This window comes from Macrobrachium nipponense, chromosome 45, assembly GCF_015104395.2.
Source record: "Macrobrachium nipponense isolate FS-2020 chromosome 45, ASM1510439v2, whole genome shotgun sequence".
NCBI classification, from domain to species: Eukaryota; Metazoa; Arthropoda; class Malacostraca; order Decapoda; family Palaemonidae; genus Macrobrachium; species Macrobrachium nipponense.
The window spans coordinates 35,877,370-35,899,420 of NC_061105.1; the positions used below are offsets into that span (position 1 = coordinate 35,877,370).

Here is a 22,051-nt window from a genome sequence, read left to right on the forward strand (position 1 = left end):
TTTTCCAAACCAAAACATGATCGGTTTTTTGTATTTTATAACACAAATAGTAATACAAGACTACATACAGTATTATTGGATACTGCGAAATAAAGGATAACTTTTTAAAAGAGCAGACAAAAAGATGCATATTCGTTATGTTTCTATTTTATGAGGTAATCTCAGCAATAACCAGACAATGGTGCTATAAAGCCTACGGAGTGTAAAACACAGTTATGAATATATTTAACAAGCGCCGTAAAAACAAAATGCTGCTAACCGATGGCGACGGTAACCACAGGCTGCCTGAATATACAGTGGTTTGCTTCAAGGAACTGTTCTTCAATATGAAGTGAAAATGGGAACATGACAAAATTAAAGAAGTTAGACAGCTCAATAGGGAATGGATAAAAAAATAGACAATTACAAGCAATGCAGCTGAGGACAAAAGAATGCTACAAAGAACATTTGGTACCACCTACAGTGCATCCAGCTAGGAATAATGTACAGACAGTCCCCGGTTATTGCTGGACTCGGTTATCGGCAATCCGGTTTTATGGCACTTGTCTAGCGCCATAAAACTGGCGATTTATGGCGCCATAAGGGTTCTTATGGTGCGCCATAATGGTGCTTATGGTACCGTAAGGATGCTTATGGTGCGCCATAAGGGTGCTTATAGTGCGCCATAAGGGTTCTTATGGTGTGCCATAAGGGTGCTTATGGCACCATAAGGATACTTATGGTGCGCCATAAGGGTGCTTATGGTGTGCCATAAGGGTTCTTATGGTGCGCCATAAGGATGCTTATGGCACCATAAGGATGCTTATGGTGCGCCATAAGGTTGCTTATGACGATAACCGGTTATCGGCGCCATAAGCACCATTAGGCGTCATAAATCATTGAGTTTTGGTTAATGGCGGGTTTTGCTTATCGGCACACCCCCAGGAACAGAACCCCCGCTGATATCCGGGGACTGCCTGTAATAGCTTACGCAGCATCCCAAAATGCAAAAGCATCATCACATACATAGATGGTGTGAAAAGAGAATGGGTACTTCAACTTCCCAAAGAAAAAAAAAAGCAAAATAAAAATGGATATTTTATTGCATACTTACCAAACAATTATACAACTGTAGGTTCACTATGAATGGCAGACAATAGGTTCAAAACTTCCGCGGTGGCGCTGCCATCACTGATGTAGGTGATTTCATTTCCCTCCACTCGAGGGAGCTACAGGTACAACTGCCCAGGTAACATCAATTTGTTCTGCCCAGCCATCCACCTGTGGGGAGGAGGGAGGGCTTTGATTAATAATTGTTCGGTAAGTATGCAATAAAATTTCATTTTATAATGAAAATTCCATTTTTATTGCACTCTTACCGAACAATTATACAGCTGATTACCCATTGCAAGGATGGGGGCTGTGGATGTAAGTTTTAATTCAAAAATAACATATGATTCATGAAAATAAAGTATACCCAAAAGCACTGTTCGTGCCTGTTGTACCTTACTTTGTAAGAGAGCTACAGCAGGAGAATACAGCCTCTGGTCGGTGCTCATCTTACGTAGTAGAAGGCTTGGAGTATGACCAATGGGTGCCTCTACATGGAGTGGAATATCCTCGTAGTCATGGTGCTCACCGCTGACTCAACGAAGAAACACAAAAATATTGCCCTTGCCCTGGGCTACGACCAGAAATAACCAACATGAAAAACAACTGTCACCTACACCGAAATAAAAACCTTTACCCACCAAAACTAACACTAAATTCCCTATGGCATTTCTCCCAACACCATGCCAGCTACCGAAAGTGGACCGAGAGACTTACAATCTTCGAACACTGCCTCGATTTCTTTCAAATAATGTGTAGCAAACACAGATTTAGACCTCCAAAAGGTACTTTGGAGGATAGTGGATAGCGACAAGTTGTGTCGAAAAGCGAGGGAAGTCGCTACCGCTCGAACTTCGTGCGCTTTCACTCTCAGTAAAGGAAACACTGCGTCGTTAGCTTGAGAATGTGCTTCGACAATTAACTCTCAGAAAAAAGAAAATAGCATTTTTTGAGAGAGGGCAAGAGGGATTTTTAACACAGCACCACAAACGATTCGATTGACTTCTAATCTTCTCCGTTCTGCGGAAGTAATATCTTAATGACCGCATGGGACATAAGAGCTGTTCTTCTTCTTCCTGGCCTATCAAGTCTGTCAGGTTCTTGAGAATGAAGTTACGTGGCCAAGGATTAGAAGGGTTTTCGTTTTTCGCGAGAAAATTTATCTCCACGGAGCAAACTGCGTTGCCTTGAGAAAATCCCACCTTTTTGTCCATCGCATGTAGCTCGCTAACTCGTCTAGCTGATGCCAATGCAACTATAAATAACAATTTGTCGGAAATTGTATTTTTCCTAGCTATACCAACCTGAGGTCCTTTAACAATAGGGAGGTACTTAGCGGCAGCTGAACCAGTCGTAAGCTTCAAACAAGGGCGTTCGGTAGTTAACTACTTGTCCAGCAGCTGGCAGTCAGCTCAACTGCGAGGAGAGGAGTCACTTTGCTTTAGGCCCAGGAAACGCAGAGTGAGGGGTGGCATGAGGTGGGACTATATGTAAAGGACCTCAGGTTTGTATAGTTATGAAAAATATAATTTACGACAAATTGTTATTTGTTCTGATACGTATACAAACCCTAGGTCCTTTAACAATAGGAAGACACTTCTTGGTGGGTGGAATCTGAGTCTTATGAACAGACTGGTGTTCGTGCTACCTTGGTTCCCTCCCTGGTCGTAAGAGCAGAGGGAGGGATCCTAGCCTCTGCCCAGCTGATCGGGGTGTGCACCGCAGGATCAGTGGTCAGACTTCTGGACCAAATTTATAAGGAGGAGGCAAGCGTACCTCTTATAAATAGCAAAAGGCAAGAACTAGTTCCTACTTCAAGAGCCAAAATGAAGTCATGGGTTTGTCTCTTGTTGGCTTCCACTTCCCCCCCTTGTTGGGGAGTGGCGGATAAACACTCCTATCCCTACTGAAAGGGATAGGATGGAGCTCAGTTGTGTAGCTTACCTGCATCGGCCTCCTGTTTAGCGTAGTGACGACCGCGGTCCTCTGCCCACAGTCACACTCTCTTGCAGTCACACAAGGATGTGATGCTGTTCTGTCCGCTAGGGTGCTGGGTAGACTACACAACTTGTTGAGCAGCCACCACGGGTCCCAAGGAAAAAGTGTCCAAGGACCTGTGGGTAATATTCCGAAGGTAGAATGAAGTGAAGGTAGTCTGGTTGGCCCAAAACTCCTGCCTTCAGAACCTACGCCAGGGAGAAGTTCTTGCGGAACGCAAGGGTTGGACCAATACCTCTGACTTCATGGGCTCTCGGACGAAGGGTACGGGTGTCGTCACTACCATCCGTGTTGTACGCCCTCCTGATCACCTCACGCAGCCAGAAAGAAAGTGTGTTCTTGGAAACTTCTTTCTTGGTAACCCCGGTGCTAACGAAGAGGCGTCGACACTCAGGCCTGAGGTGCCGAGTTCTCTTCAGATAGCGCCATAGCGCCCTCACAGGACACAGCAGCATCTCATCCGCATCATTATCGGTGAAATCCTTCCAGGAGGGGATCGTGAAAGACTTGAACCGGTCGTCAGGGACCGAAGGATTCTGGGTCTTCGCTACGAAGTTCGGGACAAAATCGAGTGTCACGGATCCCATCCCCTGGAGTGCTTGACGCAGAAGGAAAGACCATGAAGTTCCCCTACTCTCTTCACCGATGCCAGGGCCAGCAGGAAGAGGGTCTTGAGGGTCAGATCCCTGTCTGACGACTCTCGGGGTGGCTCGAAGGGTCTGCGAGTCAAACTCCTAAGGACGAGAGTCACATCCCACCCCGGGGGCCTGAGTTCCCTGGGTGGGCAAGACCTCTTGAAGCTCTTCAAGCGTCAAGTGATGAGCCTTCTTAGAGGGGGAGGAGGCAACCTTCTTCTTCTTTGGCTGTGGGGCCTTAGAAGTTGAAGGGGAAGCAGCGGCAGACGACGACGACGAAGAAGACGATGAAGACGATGACGACACCTTCCTCTTCTTCTTCGTCAGCTTCCTCAGGACCACCATCAGGTCTTCCATCCCAGATGGAGCCGGGGCAGTTGCTGAAGCAACAGGGCCTGACTGCACCTGTCCGGAAGGACCTGGGGTGGGGGCAGCAACACCACGGGCAGGAACGACGGCGGCAGGAACTGGTACCGGGACTGGAGCGGCAGCATACTCAGGAACAGGAGGTGGGGCAGGAACCAGCGGCATCCTCTGCACAGGCGGCAGGTCCAGGGGAGAGCTCTTGGGACACTGGAAGTCCGGGGCTGCAGCAAGAGCGGCAAAACCAGGTGGCGGCGTCACAGCGGACATCATAACCTCTGGTAGCGGCGCCTGCACAGCAGCTGTCGGGGTCACCGTGGCTACGTGCTGGGTGTACACTAGGTGTGGCGGAGCAGTGAAGCCAGGCGTGGACACCGTCGTGGTAGTTGTGGTGGTTGGGCCGTGCGTTACCGGCATAGCCCCTCTCACCAGGTGACTCAGCAGCCCCTGAACCGTCGGTGTCCCTCGGAGCCCCAGCGAGTACCAGGCCCGTCCGAGATCGTCCCCTGTGGCAAGCAGATCTGAGGAAAGAAAAGTCGGGTGAGTTAGTGGGGGGGTCTCCCCTCGCCCAGGGGGGGGACAGTTCCCACCCCTAGCGAACGGAGGACCCCGAGTACAACTGGATGTCGGGGTATCTCGCCCCCCCTCCACGCTTGACTGATTGAGCGAGGAGGAGCGAGAAACCTCCCCCTAAAGGAAAGGAGCCATACGAGGGAGCTGAGATGGAGGGAGAAAAGAAGAAGAAGTGTCCGTAACCAAGGGCGTAGCCGGAGAACCTCCGACGACTTCTTGGCCGGCTTACGCGGCTTCTTCCTCCCCCCATAGCGCTCCCACTGCTCCTCCGAATAAAAGACATATACATCACATGTCTCGGTGCGAGAACATTCCCGCCCTCTACATCGAGTACAAAACTCATGAGGGTCAACCTCAACAGATGATCGAAAGGCCCCAAACTTATGGCCCTCCACACCAGGGCACAATCTGCGGCTGATGGGGGGGCGAGGGGTCTCTCTGGCTCTTGGGATTCCATTTCAAATCTCAAAAATCACAAAATTCTCTGTATGATATACAAAAACACACACGTACTTACGTATATCCTTGCACAAATACACACAGTAAAAGAGAAAGGAAAAAGCCTTCACACAGTGAAGGAAACAAAGCATACAACAAGAAGCGGGCAGAGAGGCGAGCAACACGTCCATCCACCTACAAGGCCGAAAGCAAAGTGGCTCCTCTCCTTGCAGTCGAGCTGACCGCCAACTGCCGGACAAGTAGTTAACTACCGAACCCCCTTGTTCGAAGCTTATGACCGGTTCAGCTGCCGCTAAGTACCTTCCTATTGTTAAAGGACCGAGGGTTTGTATACGTATCGGAACAAATAACGTCTTCTTGATGAGATTCCTCATAGACGAAGAAAGTAATGGTTCAAAGGGAGGACCCGAAAGCTGTTTAAGAACTATAGTATGGAGATTCCATGCTATCGAACCCTTTGACGATTTGGAAGTCTCGAACGATTTAATTAGATCGGAAAGATCACTATTCGTGGATAGGTCTAGTCCTCTGTGTTTAAAACTGAAGCCAGCATCGCTCTGTATCCCCTAAAAGTCGAAGGCGCTAAACACTTAATGTCCCTTAAGAAAAGAAGGAAATCAGCTATTTCGTTCACAGATGTTTCAGAAGAAGAGACTTTCGTCTATCTACACCATTTTTGAAACACTCCCCATTCAGACTCGTATAGTCTGTTAGAAGAATCTCTTCTGCAGTTCCCGATAGCTTCTGCAGCTCATCTTGAAAAACCTTTCGCTCTGACGAGACTCCTGACAGTCTGAATCCTGTCAGTGCCAGAGCGGATAATCCTTGGTGGAATCTTTCGAAGTGCGGTTGTCTGAGTAGACATCTCTTTAACAGAAGAAGTCTGGGGAAGTCTATGAGCAAGTCGAGGAGATCTGGGAACCATTCTTTCCTTGGCAAGAATGGAGCAACTAGTGTCAGAGAAACATTTTTGTGGAATGACACTTTGTTCAGCACCTGTCTTATTAGGCTGAACGGGAGGAAAGCGTACGCTTCCAGGCCTGACCAGTCTAGTAACATTGCGTCGACTGACCATGCAAGAGGGTCCGGGACTGGAGAGCAAAACAGCAGAAGGCGGTTGTTCCTCGAAGTTGCAAAGAGGTCTATCATCGGCTTTCCCCAAAGTTTCCATAGATCTAGGCAGACCTTCGCATCGAGAGTCCATTCCAACGGCAGTACTTGATGACGGCAACTTAGTTCGTCCGCCAACACGTTCATTTTCCCTTGAACAAATCGAGGGATCAGCGTAACTTGAAATTTTTCTGCCCACAGAAGCAGATCTTTTGCAAGGTTGCAGAGAATGAAGGAGCGCGTTCCCCCTTTTTTCCTGGTGTAGGAAAGTGCTGTGGAGTTGTCTCCGTGAACTGCTACCACCTGTCCCGTCATGAGATGAGAGAACGCCTGAAGTCCCAGGAACACTGCTAATAGCTCTCTCACGTTGATATGAAGAGAGCGCTGCGTTTCCGACCATTCCCCTGACATTTCGTTCTTCCCCAACAGGGCTCCCCAACCTGCGTCGGAGGCGTCTGAAAAGAACTGATGGGTTGGGTGAAGCGGATGAAACGAAAGACCCTCTACCAGTCTTGGTTTTGAAAGCCACCATGCTAAGTCCTCCTTGATTTCGTCTGAAATCAAGAATACTGTCGAGTCCGGTTGAGTCTTTCTGCACCATGATGCCTTCAGGAAGAATTGTAGGTGCCTCATGTGTAGTCTTCCGAGTTTGACAAACTGTTCCACCAAAGCTAAGTGTTCCTAACAGACTGGTCCAATGGTTGGCGGAACAGGACTTGCGGTCCAGGAGGTCCTGTACTACTTCCACACACAACTGGACTCCCTTTGGTGAAAGAAAAGCCCGAAAAACTCGAGAGTTCAGAGTCATCCCCAAATAGAGAATGTTCTGAGTCGGCATTAGCTGAGATTTCTCCTCGTTTATAATAAGAGCTAACGAGTCAGTTAATGAAAGAGTCCTCTTGAGATCCTTCATGCACTGACTTTCCAAAGAGGAGCGGAGAAGCCAGTCGTCTAGGTAGAGTGACACTCTGATGCCCAGGAGGTGTAACCACTTTCTCAGCAGAGTCAGCACTCGCGTAAATACTTGCGGTACTGTCGAGAGGCCGAAGCAAAGAGCTCGAAACTGGTAGGTCTTGCCCATGAACACAAACCGAAGGTATTTCCTGGAGTCCTGGTGAATTAGGATGTGGAAGTATGCGTCCTGCATATCCAGGGATACCATCCAGTCCCCTTGGCGAAGGGATTCCAACACCAAACGGGTCGTTTCCATATTGAATTTGGTCTTCTGAACAAACAAATTCAGTGCGCTTACATCCAGTACGGGCCTCCAGCCCCCTGATGACTTGGGGACTATGAACAGATGGTTGTAAAACCCCAGGGATGGTTGTCGCTTATCTCCTCTGTGACAGCCTTCTGCACGAGAGTCTCTATTTCTCGGGTTAAGGCTACAAACTTCTCCGAGCCTGGAGAGTAGGCGGGTAATGCGATGGGAACAATGGATAGAGGCGGAGTGTCTTTGAAAGGAATGGAGTAACCAAACCGGAGAACTTGGGTCACCCAGGGCTCTGCCCCTCTGCGACTCCATTCCTCACAGAAGAGGCTCAGTCTGCCCCCTACCGGAACATGAAGGATTGAAGGATCACTTGGAAGATTTCGTGTCGGGTTTGGTTGAGGACTTGGTCGGGGACGAACGGTCTAGGCCTACCCCCTCGAAAGGGTTTCTTCTGCAAGGGCGATTACGAGGTGGTAGGCGTCACAGACAAGGGTTTAACTCGTTTAGAAGACTGAGCAAGTAAGTCATTGGTAGATTTCTTTTCCAGTGCGGAAAGTGTCTTGGCCACTGTTTCTTCAGGAAACAGATGATCCTTGTCAAGAGGAGAAAACAAAAGGGAAGACTTCTGAGGTGAAGCGACTCCTCTTGAAACAAAATAACACCAAAGCTGTCTTTTCTTGAGAGTCCCGAATGCAAAGAGAGAAGCCAGCTCATCGCAACCATCCCGAACTGATTTGTCGGCACATGACAAAACCCCAAGCCAATCCAATGCCAGGTCCTCCTGGAGAGTAGGGCAGTCCTCTATTTTCGTAGCGAGGGCTCCGATCGTCCAGTCCAAGAAGCTCACAATCTCTAAAATCTTGAAAATATTCTTTACCAAATGGCCCAACTCGGGCGATGTAAAGAATATTTTAGCTGCTGCAAACAAGAACCTCCTATTTGCATCCACCAGGCCAGAGAAGTCCCCCTGGGAGGAGGCAGACACTCCCATAGAGGGGGCTTCTCCGGTTACGTAGAACCTATACCTCATCTTAACAAGTTTCGACGGAGGATAGGCGAAAGTTGCTTTCCCGAGCTCTCTCTTGAACTTCAACCAGTCTTCTATATCACGAAGCGAACGTTTAGCAGCCTGGGAAAGTACGAGCTTCAAGAAAAGAGGATCAAAATTCTTCCCTCTCATCAGGAAGATGGAAGCAGGCGACCTGGGAGCGGCTGCTATGAAGTAATCCGGGTACATGTCCAGAAGGTAGCGTAAAAGCTTCGAATAGCACGAGAAAGGGATAGAGCCCGCTTCTAAGTCCTTCTCATCATCCGAAGAGATAGGCGACAGAGAGGGTTCTTGATTCGACTCATTGTTCTTCGCACATTGTTTGCTTTCTTTCATCCAGTTCATCAGCTCTTGCAATTGTCAACGTAAAGGAACTAGATTCTCATCTTCTTGAGTTGAAGTCATATCAACTGGGATTGTGGACTCCGACACGATCGACACCGGAGGTCTCGCGCCAGTCGAATTATCTGTCGCATGCGAAGTCGAAGGTAAACTTTTGACAGCTTGATGAATCGAAGATCTCAACGAACTCAGAATCGGTCGTACCACAATCGAGTCGAAGGCGGCTGTCGCTGTCGCAAGAATACGAGGCGAAGTCCATGTAGCTATGCTACACGACGGGCGAGGGTTATCTACTTCTTTGTTCCTCTTCACAGGGGGCGGAGAGAACAACTCTTCAGTCGAACGTCTCTTCAACGGACGTGAGACTGAAGAATCACGCCACTTACGGCATCTAATCAGCAACGAATCACTCAACTCTGTCAATAACTGATTACAGAACAACACAACTTTCCAGTGGTGTTTAGTCGAATCCTGCTGTCGCACCACAGGATCGACGGAGGAAGCGACTGTCTGTGGGCAAACCCCGACAGTCTCCCTTGGACCTCCGGTATGTCTTCTCCCCGAGGCGGGGGGGGCGGGACAGGGACCTTCGTCTAGGAGAACTATCGGGACAAACAGCCACCCCCACAGATTGCACTGCACTGACACTTTTCACTTCACTAGAAGTCTTTTCTAAGAAAGACTTTACCGACAAACCTAACTGCATAACCGTGTTAGCTAATACATCAAATTTCTATTCCAATTTAGACTCGAGGCTGGCAATGGTGTCAGGAGAAACTCCACGGGAAGTTGGCAAGGGAGTTACAGGAGCAGGAGTAGGAGGACTCAAGATCGGAGACATAATAAGAGGAGAAGGAGAAGGAATAGGAGCAGATGCTTCAATAGAAGAAGCAGAAGCAGCTAAACTAGTCTTACTTTCAGCTCTGAGAGCTGCCTTCCTCTTCCTATCCTTAATTACCTTCCCTGAGTGAGAACAAAAAACTTTCCCCTGTTGTTCACTCTAATCCTTGCATTCATCACAAGTAGACTCTCTAGAGCACTCACAACCCCTACACTTACTGCACTTAGGGTGCGAATCATAAATTAATTTAACTAACTTAGTTTTGCACCCTCCGGCGCAAAACCTAACTACTGAAGGACTAGTCTGACATGAAATTCAGCTTCAATCCTACAAACACAGAGTTGAATACTTCACCGATATTGGAGAGATATACTTCCCAACAAATGAAGAAAAAGTCTGCACCGACCACCGATGTTCACCAGAAGCCGGCAGAGAATGAATTGATGTTACCTGGGCAGTTGTGCCTGTAGCTCCGAGTGGAGGGAGATGACGTCACCTACATCAGCGATGGTGGCGCCACCACTGAAGTTTTGAATCTATTGTCTGCCATTCATAGGGAACCTAGAGCTGTATAATTGTTCGGTAAGACACTGCAATAAAATCAGCAAATACACAATAATAATTAATTATTCGTTTCCCTTTAAGAATTATTTAGAAAGGAAATGTCTACCTCAGGTACAAAACTTAAGTCTTATAATTCTTCCGCAAAAAAGGATGCATACATGTCCTTCCTAAACAATCATCAATTGTTACATTCCCCTACCCATTCCTCGTAGTGAATTTTATGGTTTGTGATACATCTACCACCTTACGTTTCCATTGTATAATATCCTATATGTACTACACACTAGGGGGGATATTGCATTCAACTTTCCTTGTACTGTAAACTGTAAATTTACTGAGGGGCTCTTGTAGTCTCCCTTCACCATATAGTTACAATATTTATAGCATTTCACTTCTCATCTGTTCCAACTTGGCTCTATCCTTTACCCCTCATAAAAGTTTAAAAAGTCCGACTTCGAGTATTAATGACAACCAAACATCGGAAAAAATTTTGCAAGATTTTACAAAATTATATACTACCAGATCTGGATGTTTCAAATGACACCTTACCCTGTAGGTACATCTATCCTTGATGCGTTCCCACCGTGGATGCCGCATGCCAGAGATGCACTGCATGACTGGTTGCATTCCTTGTGAGAAGAGCTTGGACTGCTTGTTAAGATTCATCACATTAATTCTTACTCTATTACTGACACAACCACCTGTAAAAAGTCATTGATTAATAGATTTTTGGTATAAAAAAATTACAAATTTAAAAAATAATCTGTATTTTTCATAACTAACAAATCCATGGTCTTAGCATTAGGATAAATCTTCTGGAAACTGGTACAATATTCAATAGAATTGTATGCACAAGGAACTGGCGGCATCTGTCCCCTCCCCTATCACGAGTTCAGTGGAACAGCCACCAACCCAAGCTGAACCCCATGACATCTCAGTTATTCTTTCAATCCAGGTTAAACTGTCAAAGGGGTGGTCGGAAATGGGTCTTAAATGTTAAGACTGCAGGTTTGTTAGTTATGAAAAATACAAATTATTTTTGAAATTTGTCATTTGTTCATACATGGAACAAACCTGGGGTCTTAACATTAGAATAGGTAAGTATCATTAACCAACTGGAGGTTTGTCATACCAGGTCATTCTTCTTGTATAAGAGAAATCTAAGAAAGAAGACCTACACACCTGAACTTTAAATGTGTGTATAACTTAAATTCAGACTTCTGGGTTTCAATACAATGCCATAGTTCATTACATAAGCAAAAGATGAAAAGCTATCTGTCCAAATAACTAACCAATGTAGCCACTGTGTAGGTTTGTTATCATCCCTCTCTTTCCTTCCTGAAGAGAGGAGTGCTTTGCTACTGAAAGAGAAAGGTAACCTCATTCATTAATGAATACTCTAACAGCATAGACACTGTACTCACCTGTATCATGCCTGTTTCAGCTCACGATGGAACAATCTTCATACCGCCTATAAGCAAAGATGAAGACAGGAAGAAAGGAAAAGAGACCAGTCATCTCATTCATTTCACTTTCAAACCATCATCTTAGGCTTGACACAAACTGTTCTGCCAGGGGCACTGGATGAGGTACACAACCTGTAAAGTAGCCAACACCGGACCCAAGAATAAATTGTCCAAGGACCTATGGGCAATATCTTTCCGGTAGAAGGAAGTGGACTTGGTTTGGTGATGCCATAAAACATCATTTAATATTCTATGAACAGAAATTTTTCTTGATGCTAAAGAGGAACTCACCCACCCCTCTGAAGTCATGCGCTTTTCCATGCCTGATATTGGCTGAAGCAACTCATGATGATGAATAAGGATTCGTGATCATTTCTCATATCCAGAACGAGACTGTATTCTTGGAAAAAAAAGTCTTCAACATCTTGGTCTGAGATGTCAAGTTGTTTTTAGATACACACACAGTGTTCTGACAGGACTTAGCAACATTTCATCAGGGTCATCGTCAACAGTCTCCTAGAGAATGCATAGAGAAGGAGATGAATCTGTCATCATAAATTGAGGGATTTTGTGTCTTAACAACAAATTCCAGGACAAAGTTGAAAGCTACTGGCCTTCAACCCTTGGTATGTTTGACATCATAAAAAAGACCATGTATAATTCGCCTACCCTTTTTGTTGACGCTAAGGCTAGCAAAAAGATTGCCTTCAGGGTCAACAGTCTATCCATAGCCTGTTGCAATGGCTCATAGGGGGCTCAAGTAAGGCTAGTCAGTACCTTGTGTGGACAATTTTTTAAAAAACAATTAGTATTTGAAAGGCAATTGTTCAAAAAGTTTTTTTTTAAACCAAATATTTAAAAAAAATAGTTTGAATGTATAATTGTTCAAATTTACAATTGATTGAAATACAAAATATTTGAATCAGCAGTTTTTCAAAGTGAATATTATTCGAATCCATGGGTAACATCGACTTGTTGAAAAAAGCCCGATGGCAGTTTTGTAAGTTGGCAGTTTCTCTCTCTCTCTCTCTCTCTCTCTCTCTCTCTCTCTCTCTCTCTCTCTCTCTCTCTCTCTCTCTCTCTCTATGTAGTTATTCGAGAAACAACTCAATCACATTGTTTGTATTTCATTTACCTTAAAACAAGTCAATTGCATTGTTTGTATTCTAATTACCTTAATCAAAAAACAACATAAAAACAAACCGTTAAAAAATCCTTACAACCTTAAAGTTCCCATTCTTATTTTGGATGGTTTCCTATTTAGTAGAGAAGCTCTTAAACCCTGTAATGGCTGAATTCATTAAGTGAAAAAGGAAAACCCATGTTATTAGTGAATGAACATTTATTTGTTAAAGACAAGCAAATACAAGATCAAATATATTGGGAAGTAGCATAAATTTGCAAATTACTGTAAATGTCACACTTTAACAGTAAAAGATGCTACTGTTTCTCAAGAACATAATGATTCAGGCGATCCAACTGGCATAGAAGTGGGGAGATTTATTGAAAAAGTTAAAAGACAAAACAAAAGGTACATGTGACTCCCCTTTTTATATAATTGCAAATGCATCTTTGAATCTTAGTGAATCTGGAGCTCAAGGATTGCCAACTGTCAAGAGTATTAAGCGTTCAATTAGAAGGGTTCGCTCAAAAGAAAATTGTGGACTATCAATACCCAATCATAAGAAGGATATAGTATTCCCAGTTGAGTAAATGAAGACTTTCAAGAATGAAGATTTTCTTCTTTTTGACTCAGGTCAGGAAGAGGAGAGAATATTGATATTTTGTACGCATGCAAATCTTAATGTTTTTTCAACTTCGAGTCAAAATTTTTTCTGGGATGGTACTTTCAAAACTGTCCCTACACTGTTTGAACAACTTTATACTATGCATGGCTTAAAGAATGGGTTTTGTATACCTTTGATTTTTGGGTCGTTGCCTAACAAAAATGAAGAAACTTGTTAGCTTTTTGCAATGTGTAAAAGAATTGGCACAATTTGCAAATATTAATTCAATCACCACAGATTTTGAACAGGCCATGATAAATGCCTCCAAGAAAGAATTTTCCTCAGACAAGCTTTATGGCTGCTTTTTCCATTTAGGACAATGTTTGTATAGAAAGGTATGCATTGTTGGTATAAAAGTACAATATGATACTAACATGGAGTTTTCAATAAAAATTCAAATACTATTAGCATTGGCATTTATCCCAGAAGAAAGTCATTGAAACTTTTGAAAATTTAGTAGAAGAGGAGTTATCTTCACCTGAATTACTTCTGGTAATAGATTATTTCGAAGATAACTGGCTTGGTCGACCAGGTAGACAAAATTCTCGCCGTTAACCTTTGTTTGATGTAAGAATTTTGTCCTGCTTTGAAAGAGTTGAGAATGAACTCCCCAAGACAAACAATTCATTGAAGCCCTTAAGAGAGAACAATCTCTCAATGAAATTAAAATTGTAAAACTAAATAGCGGAGAAGAATGTGAAAGAGGCACCTGGATTTATAAAGAAAGTGTAGGACGTCTTAAGAAACTAGTTGACACCTTTGAAGAATATCAAGACGAGATCAAATATCTTTGTGCTGTAGCCCATAATCTAAGGCTGTAATAAAATTTATTTCCTTTATATGCTAGTATGTTCAATATTTCATTACTTTTAAAATGTCTGATGCCTTTAATGTTTTTATCTTTTTAAGTTTTTAAGCTTTAATTGTTTTTATAATGTCTGATTTCCTTTTTATATTTCTATATTTAATTTTTAATTGCTTTTAAAATATTTCTTTGTATTTAAAATAAATTGTGCAAAGATATGTTAAGAAACTTTAATAAATTTAAATTAAATTCGTCATTTATTAACATTAATACTATTCTCCTATATTAATGCTATTTTGAAAACTGCTAATTCGAATATTTTGTATTTCGATCAATTATAAATTAGAACAATTATACAGTGGACCCCCGTATTCGTGTTCTTTGGATTTACCGGCTCACACATTCGCAGATTTCTCTCTGGAACATTTCCCCGCATTATTCACAGAAAATTCGCCTATTCGCAGTATTTTTCTATGAGAAATATTCTCAAATTCCTGGTTTTTTTTTAATCAATTTTATCATAAAATGCACTTTTTGTGATAAACTACTGTATTAAAAAAACAAGGTATAAAAATTTTTAGTGGGTTTTTCTTGAGTTTTAACTAACAAAAAGGAGGTTTACAGCAATCTTATAGGGGTTCCAACTATTCGCAATTCTAACTATTCACGGGGGGGTCTGGTACGCATCCCCCGTGAATGCATTCGAACTAGTATTGTTTTTTTTTTTAACTTTTAGAACAATTACCTTTCGAATAATTATTTTTCAAAAAATTGTCTGCAAATCAGTCAGTACAGAGCCAAATCCCAACTGGAAGACATGAACTCTCGAGAGAAACAGGACTGCTCAAAGCTCTTAATCAGCAGATATATCGACATACTTCATACACAGAACTACATATAGCTAAAGCAGCCCTGTAGCCCCTTATGGCTGAAACAGAAAGTAGTTTTTTGTTCTGAGAAAAACTATGAAATCAGCTATCTGTTGAATAGAGGTTCCAAGAGGAGAGGTACCCCGTCTACGACACCAATCACAGTAGACAGACCACTTTCCCTGGTACACAGACACGGAGGAGTTTTTAAGACAACCTACCATCTTGGACACTGTTCTTCGAGAACAGCCCCTCATTCACTGGAGATACTTGAGTCTCCATCCATGAAGAGACAGGGACTCTATTGACTGGTGGTACCTCTCCAATGAGGCTGACAAAGCAGCGACAGCAGATCCAGAAACCATTCTGCTTGCTGCCATAAAGGAGCTATCAGAGTCATCTTGAGATTGTGGGACCTCATTACTGTGTTCAATTCATGGCAAATCAGGCATACCAGAGGATACGAATAGATGCCCAGGTTGTCCCATGGATGCTGCAGAGCATCCTCAAGTACTGCAAACGTGTCTGGGACTACTGAACAACAGATCTCTTTCTTCCTGTTACATCTTGTAGCAAGGAGGTCTATCACTGGCCTCCCCCACACACAAAACAGCCTGTCCACAATCTCCTGATGCAGAGACCACTCTCTGCCTGCTTAGTTTGTCAGCCACTACATTCCTATTGCCTGAAATGTACCTGACCACAAGATCCACTGAGTTGTCTACAGCCCACTAATGTACTGGACTGTTATTAGATGAAGTTGCTGAGGCACCAGTCTCCACACCCCCAGCTTGTTCACATACGCTACAACTGGGTTGTCTGACATCAGGACAACAGAGTGCCCTATCACCGTCTCCTGAATCTGCTGATATGCTAAGAGAGCTTCCTTCATCGCCAGCACACTGATGTGCAGTCAACTGTACTACTGACTCCACTCCCTGGAAGTCAGAAGGTCCTCTAGATGAGCTTCCCAACCTTTAGAAGAAGCTTCCGAGAACAGTAAAAGTTCCAGAGGAGGTAAATTGAGAGGCATCCCCTCTGTCAGATTGTTGTCATCCAACCACCACAGTAGACTGCTTCTCACCTCTGACTTGCATGTGAGGGAAATCACTTGCTGGAGACCAAACCTATAGTTTCCATTGTAATGATCAGAGATGTAGGCCGCTGTGAGGAATGAGTTCCTCCAGAGAAGTCAACAGGCCTACAACAACCTGCCACTGTTTTGCTGGTTGTGTTTGTTCATACAGAAAGGCAAGAGCTACTCTCCTGAACTTTTCAATCCTTTGCTCTGACGGAAAAACTCTCAACATAGCTGAGTCTATCACCATTCCCAGGTATAGAATCTTCTGACTAGTGATTAAATTTGACTTTTCCAGATTTACCATAATGCATAAGCTGTGGCAAAACTGAAGTATTCAACCTTTGTCTTGAATCAGCTTTTCCGTGAAACTCATTAACATCAGCCAGTCATAAAGGTATCTTGGAAGTCTGGTAACAGCGCTGGTGAGAGCAGTTACCAATGATGCGGCCCTGCCTGGTAAGACTGAGCATAGTCCTCACGACGCATCCCAGCACCCTTCGAGACTGAAGCCCCTACGAAGAGGTCTGTGCAGGGGACTTCCTCCTAGCTTCTCCCAATGCCTTATCCTGAGGGACAGGGACATCAACCATGGCTCCTGACAAAGAACCAGGCTTGGTCTTCGCAGGCGGGTCCGAGCTGTGGCTTGATCCCTTCTCTCATCCCACGCCACTGTCGTTATGGAAAGCTGACTCCATGTCGCCGACTGTGGATGTACGTCTTCTCTTGGGAGGTGGTACATTCAGAGAAACTCACAAACGAGTCTCCAAAATGGCCCCAGTCCTGCCGGCAGTGCCTTTGGAACCAGGGATTGGAGGGCAAACCTTGATTCATGCTCCAGAGGCTCCCGAGTCCAAGCGAAGACCATGTCTGGCCTAGTCCCAATACCTTATCTACAGAAGCAAAAGTCGGGTTGGGGGAGTTCCTCCTCGCTCCGAAGGAGGATCTTTGAAATGAGCAGAGACCCTAAGAGAAGCATTCCCAGGTCTGTGGCTGCAGCCCCCCTCCTCTTCCCCCCTCGACTTGTCGGAAGAGAAAGTGGAGAGAGAGGCCTCCCCAGAAGGGGTGGCAGAAAGTACAGGATGGTTGCTAGGAGAGACCGAGGAAGACTCCGCACACATGATATCTCCATTACATTCACGCCCTCGGCAGGAAGCACAAAGGGAGTGAGGATCTACCCCAGGGTAGTGCCTGCTGGGGGGCAGAGAGCAACAAAGACTGCAAATCTAGGGTTTGCTGGGGATTCATTATACACAAGCAATCCACAAATATTCAAAGAAAAAGGAATAATCCCATCAGACGGCCAAAAGCAAGTTGGAATGTTTACATCCAGTCGGAGAGACTATCAACGACCAGACCAGTAGTTAACTACCAAACCGCCTTGTTTGAAGAATTCAGCAGCCGTGTCCAGGCTACGCCTTAAGTAATTCCTATTGTAAAGGACCAATGGTTTGTATATCGTGTAGGAACAAAACTTTTTTTATGATGAAAAAAGATTAATTGATTTTCAAATATTACAGTTCTGTAAAGTTTTTGTAAACAAAAAAATTTCAATAACAATTCATTTTTCTTAAAAGATACTTCATAATTTATTTTTCTTAAAAGATACTAAGTTTATTTTTCTTAAAAGATACTTCACCCAAGCCAACTTTCCGCAGGTAAACAAATCTGACAAAAAGCCTAAAAGAAAGGCCATCATGAAGCTCGACGAGAAGGTGAAATTTCTCGATATGTTGAAGAATGGCAAAAGTTTTGTGCAGTAGGCAGCCAATTTAATGTAAATGAGAGCACACTGAGATACATTAAGAAAAAAGAAAGTGAGATCAGAAAAAGTGTAAGTATGACCTACTTTGGTACAGCTAAAACAGTGTCGATAGTGTGAGATAAAACAATTGTATGGGTGGAATCTACTAACATACTGGATCAAGAACTGCTGTGAGAAGAACGTGCCCCTTGACTCCAACATCATACATGAGAAAGTGCAACAGCTCTACTAGCAGCTGTCAATTGCTATGGAAGGTGGCAATCTAGAGGCACAGGAAGGCGATGAAGAAGGGGAATTAGAATTCATGGGCTTTGATGAAGCTGTGACTGAAGAAGATGATGAAGGGAAAGAGCCACAACCAGGACCGACATCAGTTCCCCAAGGTTTCTGGGTGAGCTAAGGATGGTTTCACTAGTTCCAGAAGCAGTTACACCTAAAGTGTTTCCCTACATGGGGAAGCAGCATCAGCTAACAAAGAGAAGGCTGCTAAATATCTAAAGACCTTTCAAGAAGAGTCTTCAGGAAAAAAAGATACCCTCCAAAACAGGTGTTCAGTATGGACAAGACTGTCCTGTTCTGGAAAGATGTCTTGCTAGACATACTTAACCCTTAAACGCCGAAGCAGTATTTTAAAAATCGTCTCCTGTATGCTGGCGGCGTTCGTGAGTAAGTGCCGAAACGGAAAAAATATTTTTTTCAAAAAATCACAGCACACTTAGTTTTCAAGATTAAGAGTTCATTTTTTACTTCTTTTTTTGTCATTGCCTGAAGTTTAGTATGCTACCATCAGAAATGAAAAAAAAATATCATTATCATATATAAATACTGGGATATATGACAGTGCGAAAAAAAATTTCATATATAATTGTATACAAATCGTGCTGTGAGCAAAACAGTTAAAGCTAACGAGTTAATTTTTTGTTGTTGTATTGTACACTAAATTGCAATCATTTTGGTATATAACACATTGTAAAATTATCAAGGCAACACAGAGAAAATATTATCACAAAATGATGCATGAATTCGTAACATGCGGACGTAAAAAAAAGCAGTTTTCAAAAATTCACCATAAATCAAAATATTGTGCTAGAGACTTCCCGTTTGTTGCAAAATGAAGGTGATTGATTGAATATTACTAGACTGTAAGTATTGTAGCTTACAATTGCAGTTTTCAACCATTTCGGTCAAGTTAAAGTTGACCGAAAGACGAATTTTTTCTATTTATCGTTATTTATATGAATATATTTCAAAACTGATAAAAGCTACAACCATAGGTTGTTTTTGTTGTATTCTACATGAAATTGCACACGTTTTTATATATAAAACTTTATGTAATGGCTAATTTAAAATGGTGCAAACATTACGACAATCGGATGAACAAATTTCTGATTTTTATCGGAAGGGTTACCGCACGGACGTAAGGAAAATTTTTTTTTTTTTATAAATTCACCATAAATCGGAATATTGTGCTAGAGACTTCCAATTTGTTGCAAAATAAAGGTAAATGATTGAATATTACTAGAATGTAAGAGTTTATAGTTGTATTCTACATGAAATTGTGCACATTTCCATATATAAAACTTTATGTAACTGTTAATTTGGAAGAGTTACCGCGCGGATATAAGGAAAATGTTTTTTTCATAAATTCACCATAAATCGAAATATTGTGCTAGAGACTTCCAATTTGTTGCAAAATGAAGGTAAATGATTGAATATTACTAGAATATAAGAGTTTTAGCTTACAACTGCATTTTTTTACCATTTCGGTAGCGTCAAAGTTGACCAAAGGTTGAAATTTTGGCACTTATCATTATTTATATGAAAATATTTCAAAACTGATAAAAGCCACAACCATGAGTTGTTTCTAGTTGTATTCTACATGAAATTGCACACATTTTCATACATAATACTCCATGTAACGGCTAATATAAAATGGTGCAAAAATTATGTCAGTGACAAAATAATTTCTGAGATGTGTCGCTGATACTTTTTAGTGCGAGAAGAAATTCCCGCTTGCGCGCCTGGGTAACGATTGTAAACAAAACAACGCCTTGATCCGTGAGTTCCCAGCATCCCCCAAGGCACGTGATTCAAAAGTTTTTGCCTAGTAGGCCTATAACTATTTTTCCGTGAATTTAAAAAAAAAATTTTATATAGACGTACCATACGTCCAATCGGCACCCAACAGACAATTTATATCGACATTTAATACATACAATCGGCGTTAAAAGGTTAAGGGGACCGTCCGCTATGGCGGATGACTTATCAACTTGAAAAAATAAAAAAAAAGGGATTTTGACGTAAGGAAAAATCTATTTCTGGGCGATTGGCTCGTGTCGCCAGCGAAATATCCTTTAATCTATTATTTCTAGGGAATGTACTAACATACCAGAGAATAAATAAAATAAAGAAAAGGTCAGTATAACTGACTCGCTCACCCTCCAGGAGGGTGTCGGTATGAACACTAGGCGAGTGAGACCACTACCACGAGCCAAATGCCAAATAGAAATCTCCCACCCACTACAAATCCCTCCAAGAGGGGAGCCGACCCACAGAGTGAGCAGCTCGTACTACTACTACTCCATCCATGCTGCCGACTGCTGCGCCTCTGGTGGCCATCCTGAAGTTAGCAGACAATCTTGGGCGAAGGGATGGGTAGGGTGGGATTTTCGCTGGCGACACGAGCCAATCGCCCAGAAATAGATTTTCCTTACGTCAAATCCCTTTTCTGGCTCAGCTCGTGTCGCTGCGCGAAATCGTACCAGAGAAATAGCACAAGATTGTAAACAAAAGTAATAAACTGAGAATAAAAATAAAATAAATCAGAATAGGTCTCAAATAAAAGATAAAATATATAAGAATAGACTATAATTGCTAAAAGATACATATACACAGGGGTATAAAAATAGAAATATGCTTAAATTACCCTCAAATCTAATCATGTTTAAACATAAGGTAATTTACATATGTACAGGTAAAATTATTATTTACATGTATCAATGTTATCTGTGTAACAGCATGTATCAAAAGTATAATAGCAATTAATAAAAACAATCAACAATAATAATATATAAAGGAATGTATATGACTTAATATACAAAACCCGTAATCATTATAAATATGTGATCCCTAGCATAAAAATAAGGGGAAACATCCATGAGATCAATGTGTATAATCATTTGTGAGTGTCCCTAACCAGACAATAAGGGGCACCCACTACACTATCACAAAAGCAGCTAGAGTCAGGGGAAACTATGTTACCCGCTGCTACTGCTGGGAATTTCAGAGCTTCCAAGGACTAAAAAAAGGTAGTGACGTTTGAACACTGTCGGCGATTTCCATCCAGTATACTTTTTCAACCGCATCGAAGTTCATATGTTTTGGAAATAATTAATTGCGGTGTGGGGGCTACTGCCCTGACATCATGTGGCTTTCGGGAAAGAGTCAGGATTGGCTTGCTTAATAAAGTACAGGATTTGTTGCCTGATACCTTTAATGGATAAAGTTCCACCTTTTTCCTCCTAAAGAGGGGGACCCGACGAAGATGAGAGGAGGTCCTAGACAGAAAGGCTCGTAAGGTTGTAACTGGGCAAAGAGATACATCTGTGGAAGGGGTAGTACCTTCCAAGGTTCCCACCTCATCAAAGGATCTTCATTCTTGCTAAACAAAAAGCTACGTTCCGGAGAAAGTAGGATTCTCCTGTGGGAAGGAACTGAATATGATCCGGGTCTCTGGATAGAGCCGACAGTCTGAAATTCTTGCTCCTGAAGCTAAGCTTAATAAGAATAGGGTTTTTCTTAATAGCATTATTAAACGAGCATGTGTCATTATCGGTTTCGGAAGCCAGTTTTAGAACAACGTTAAGAACCATGAAACTGACGTAGGCCTTACAGAAGGCCTAAGCCTAGCACATGCCTTAGGAATAGACGAGAAGTAGGAATCCGTCAAGTCTATGTAAATCCAAATTGAAATATCTTTTCAAAGCTGACTTGTTTGTCGTATCGTGCTAGCTGCTAAACCTTTTCAAATAAGGATCTGAAAAAGG

At 42.9% G+C, this 22,051-nt stretch overlaps 1 protein-coding gene across 2 annotated transcripts in view; it reads right to left on the reverse strand.

Annotated features, from left to right (window-relative positions):
* Positions 1-22,051, reverse strand: part of LOC135214476 (cytosolic carboxypeptidase-like protein 5) — a 173,053-nt gene that overhangs the window by 73,009 nt on the left and 77,993 nt on the right. For both annotated transcript variants that reach the window (XM_064248823.1, XM_064248824.1), the window contains exon 4: positions 10,785-10,936. In XM_064248823.1, the coding sequence (XP_064104893.1) occupies positions 10,785-10,936 (152 nt within the window). The remainder of the gene's footprint in view (positions 1-10,784; positions 10,937-22,051) is intronic.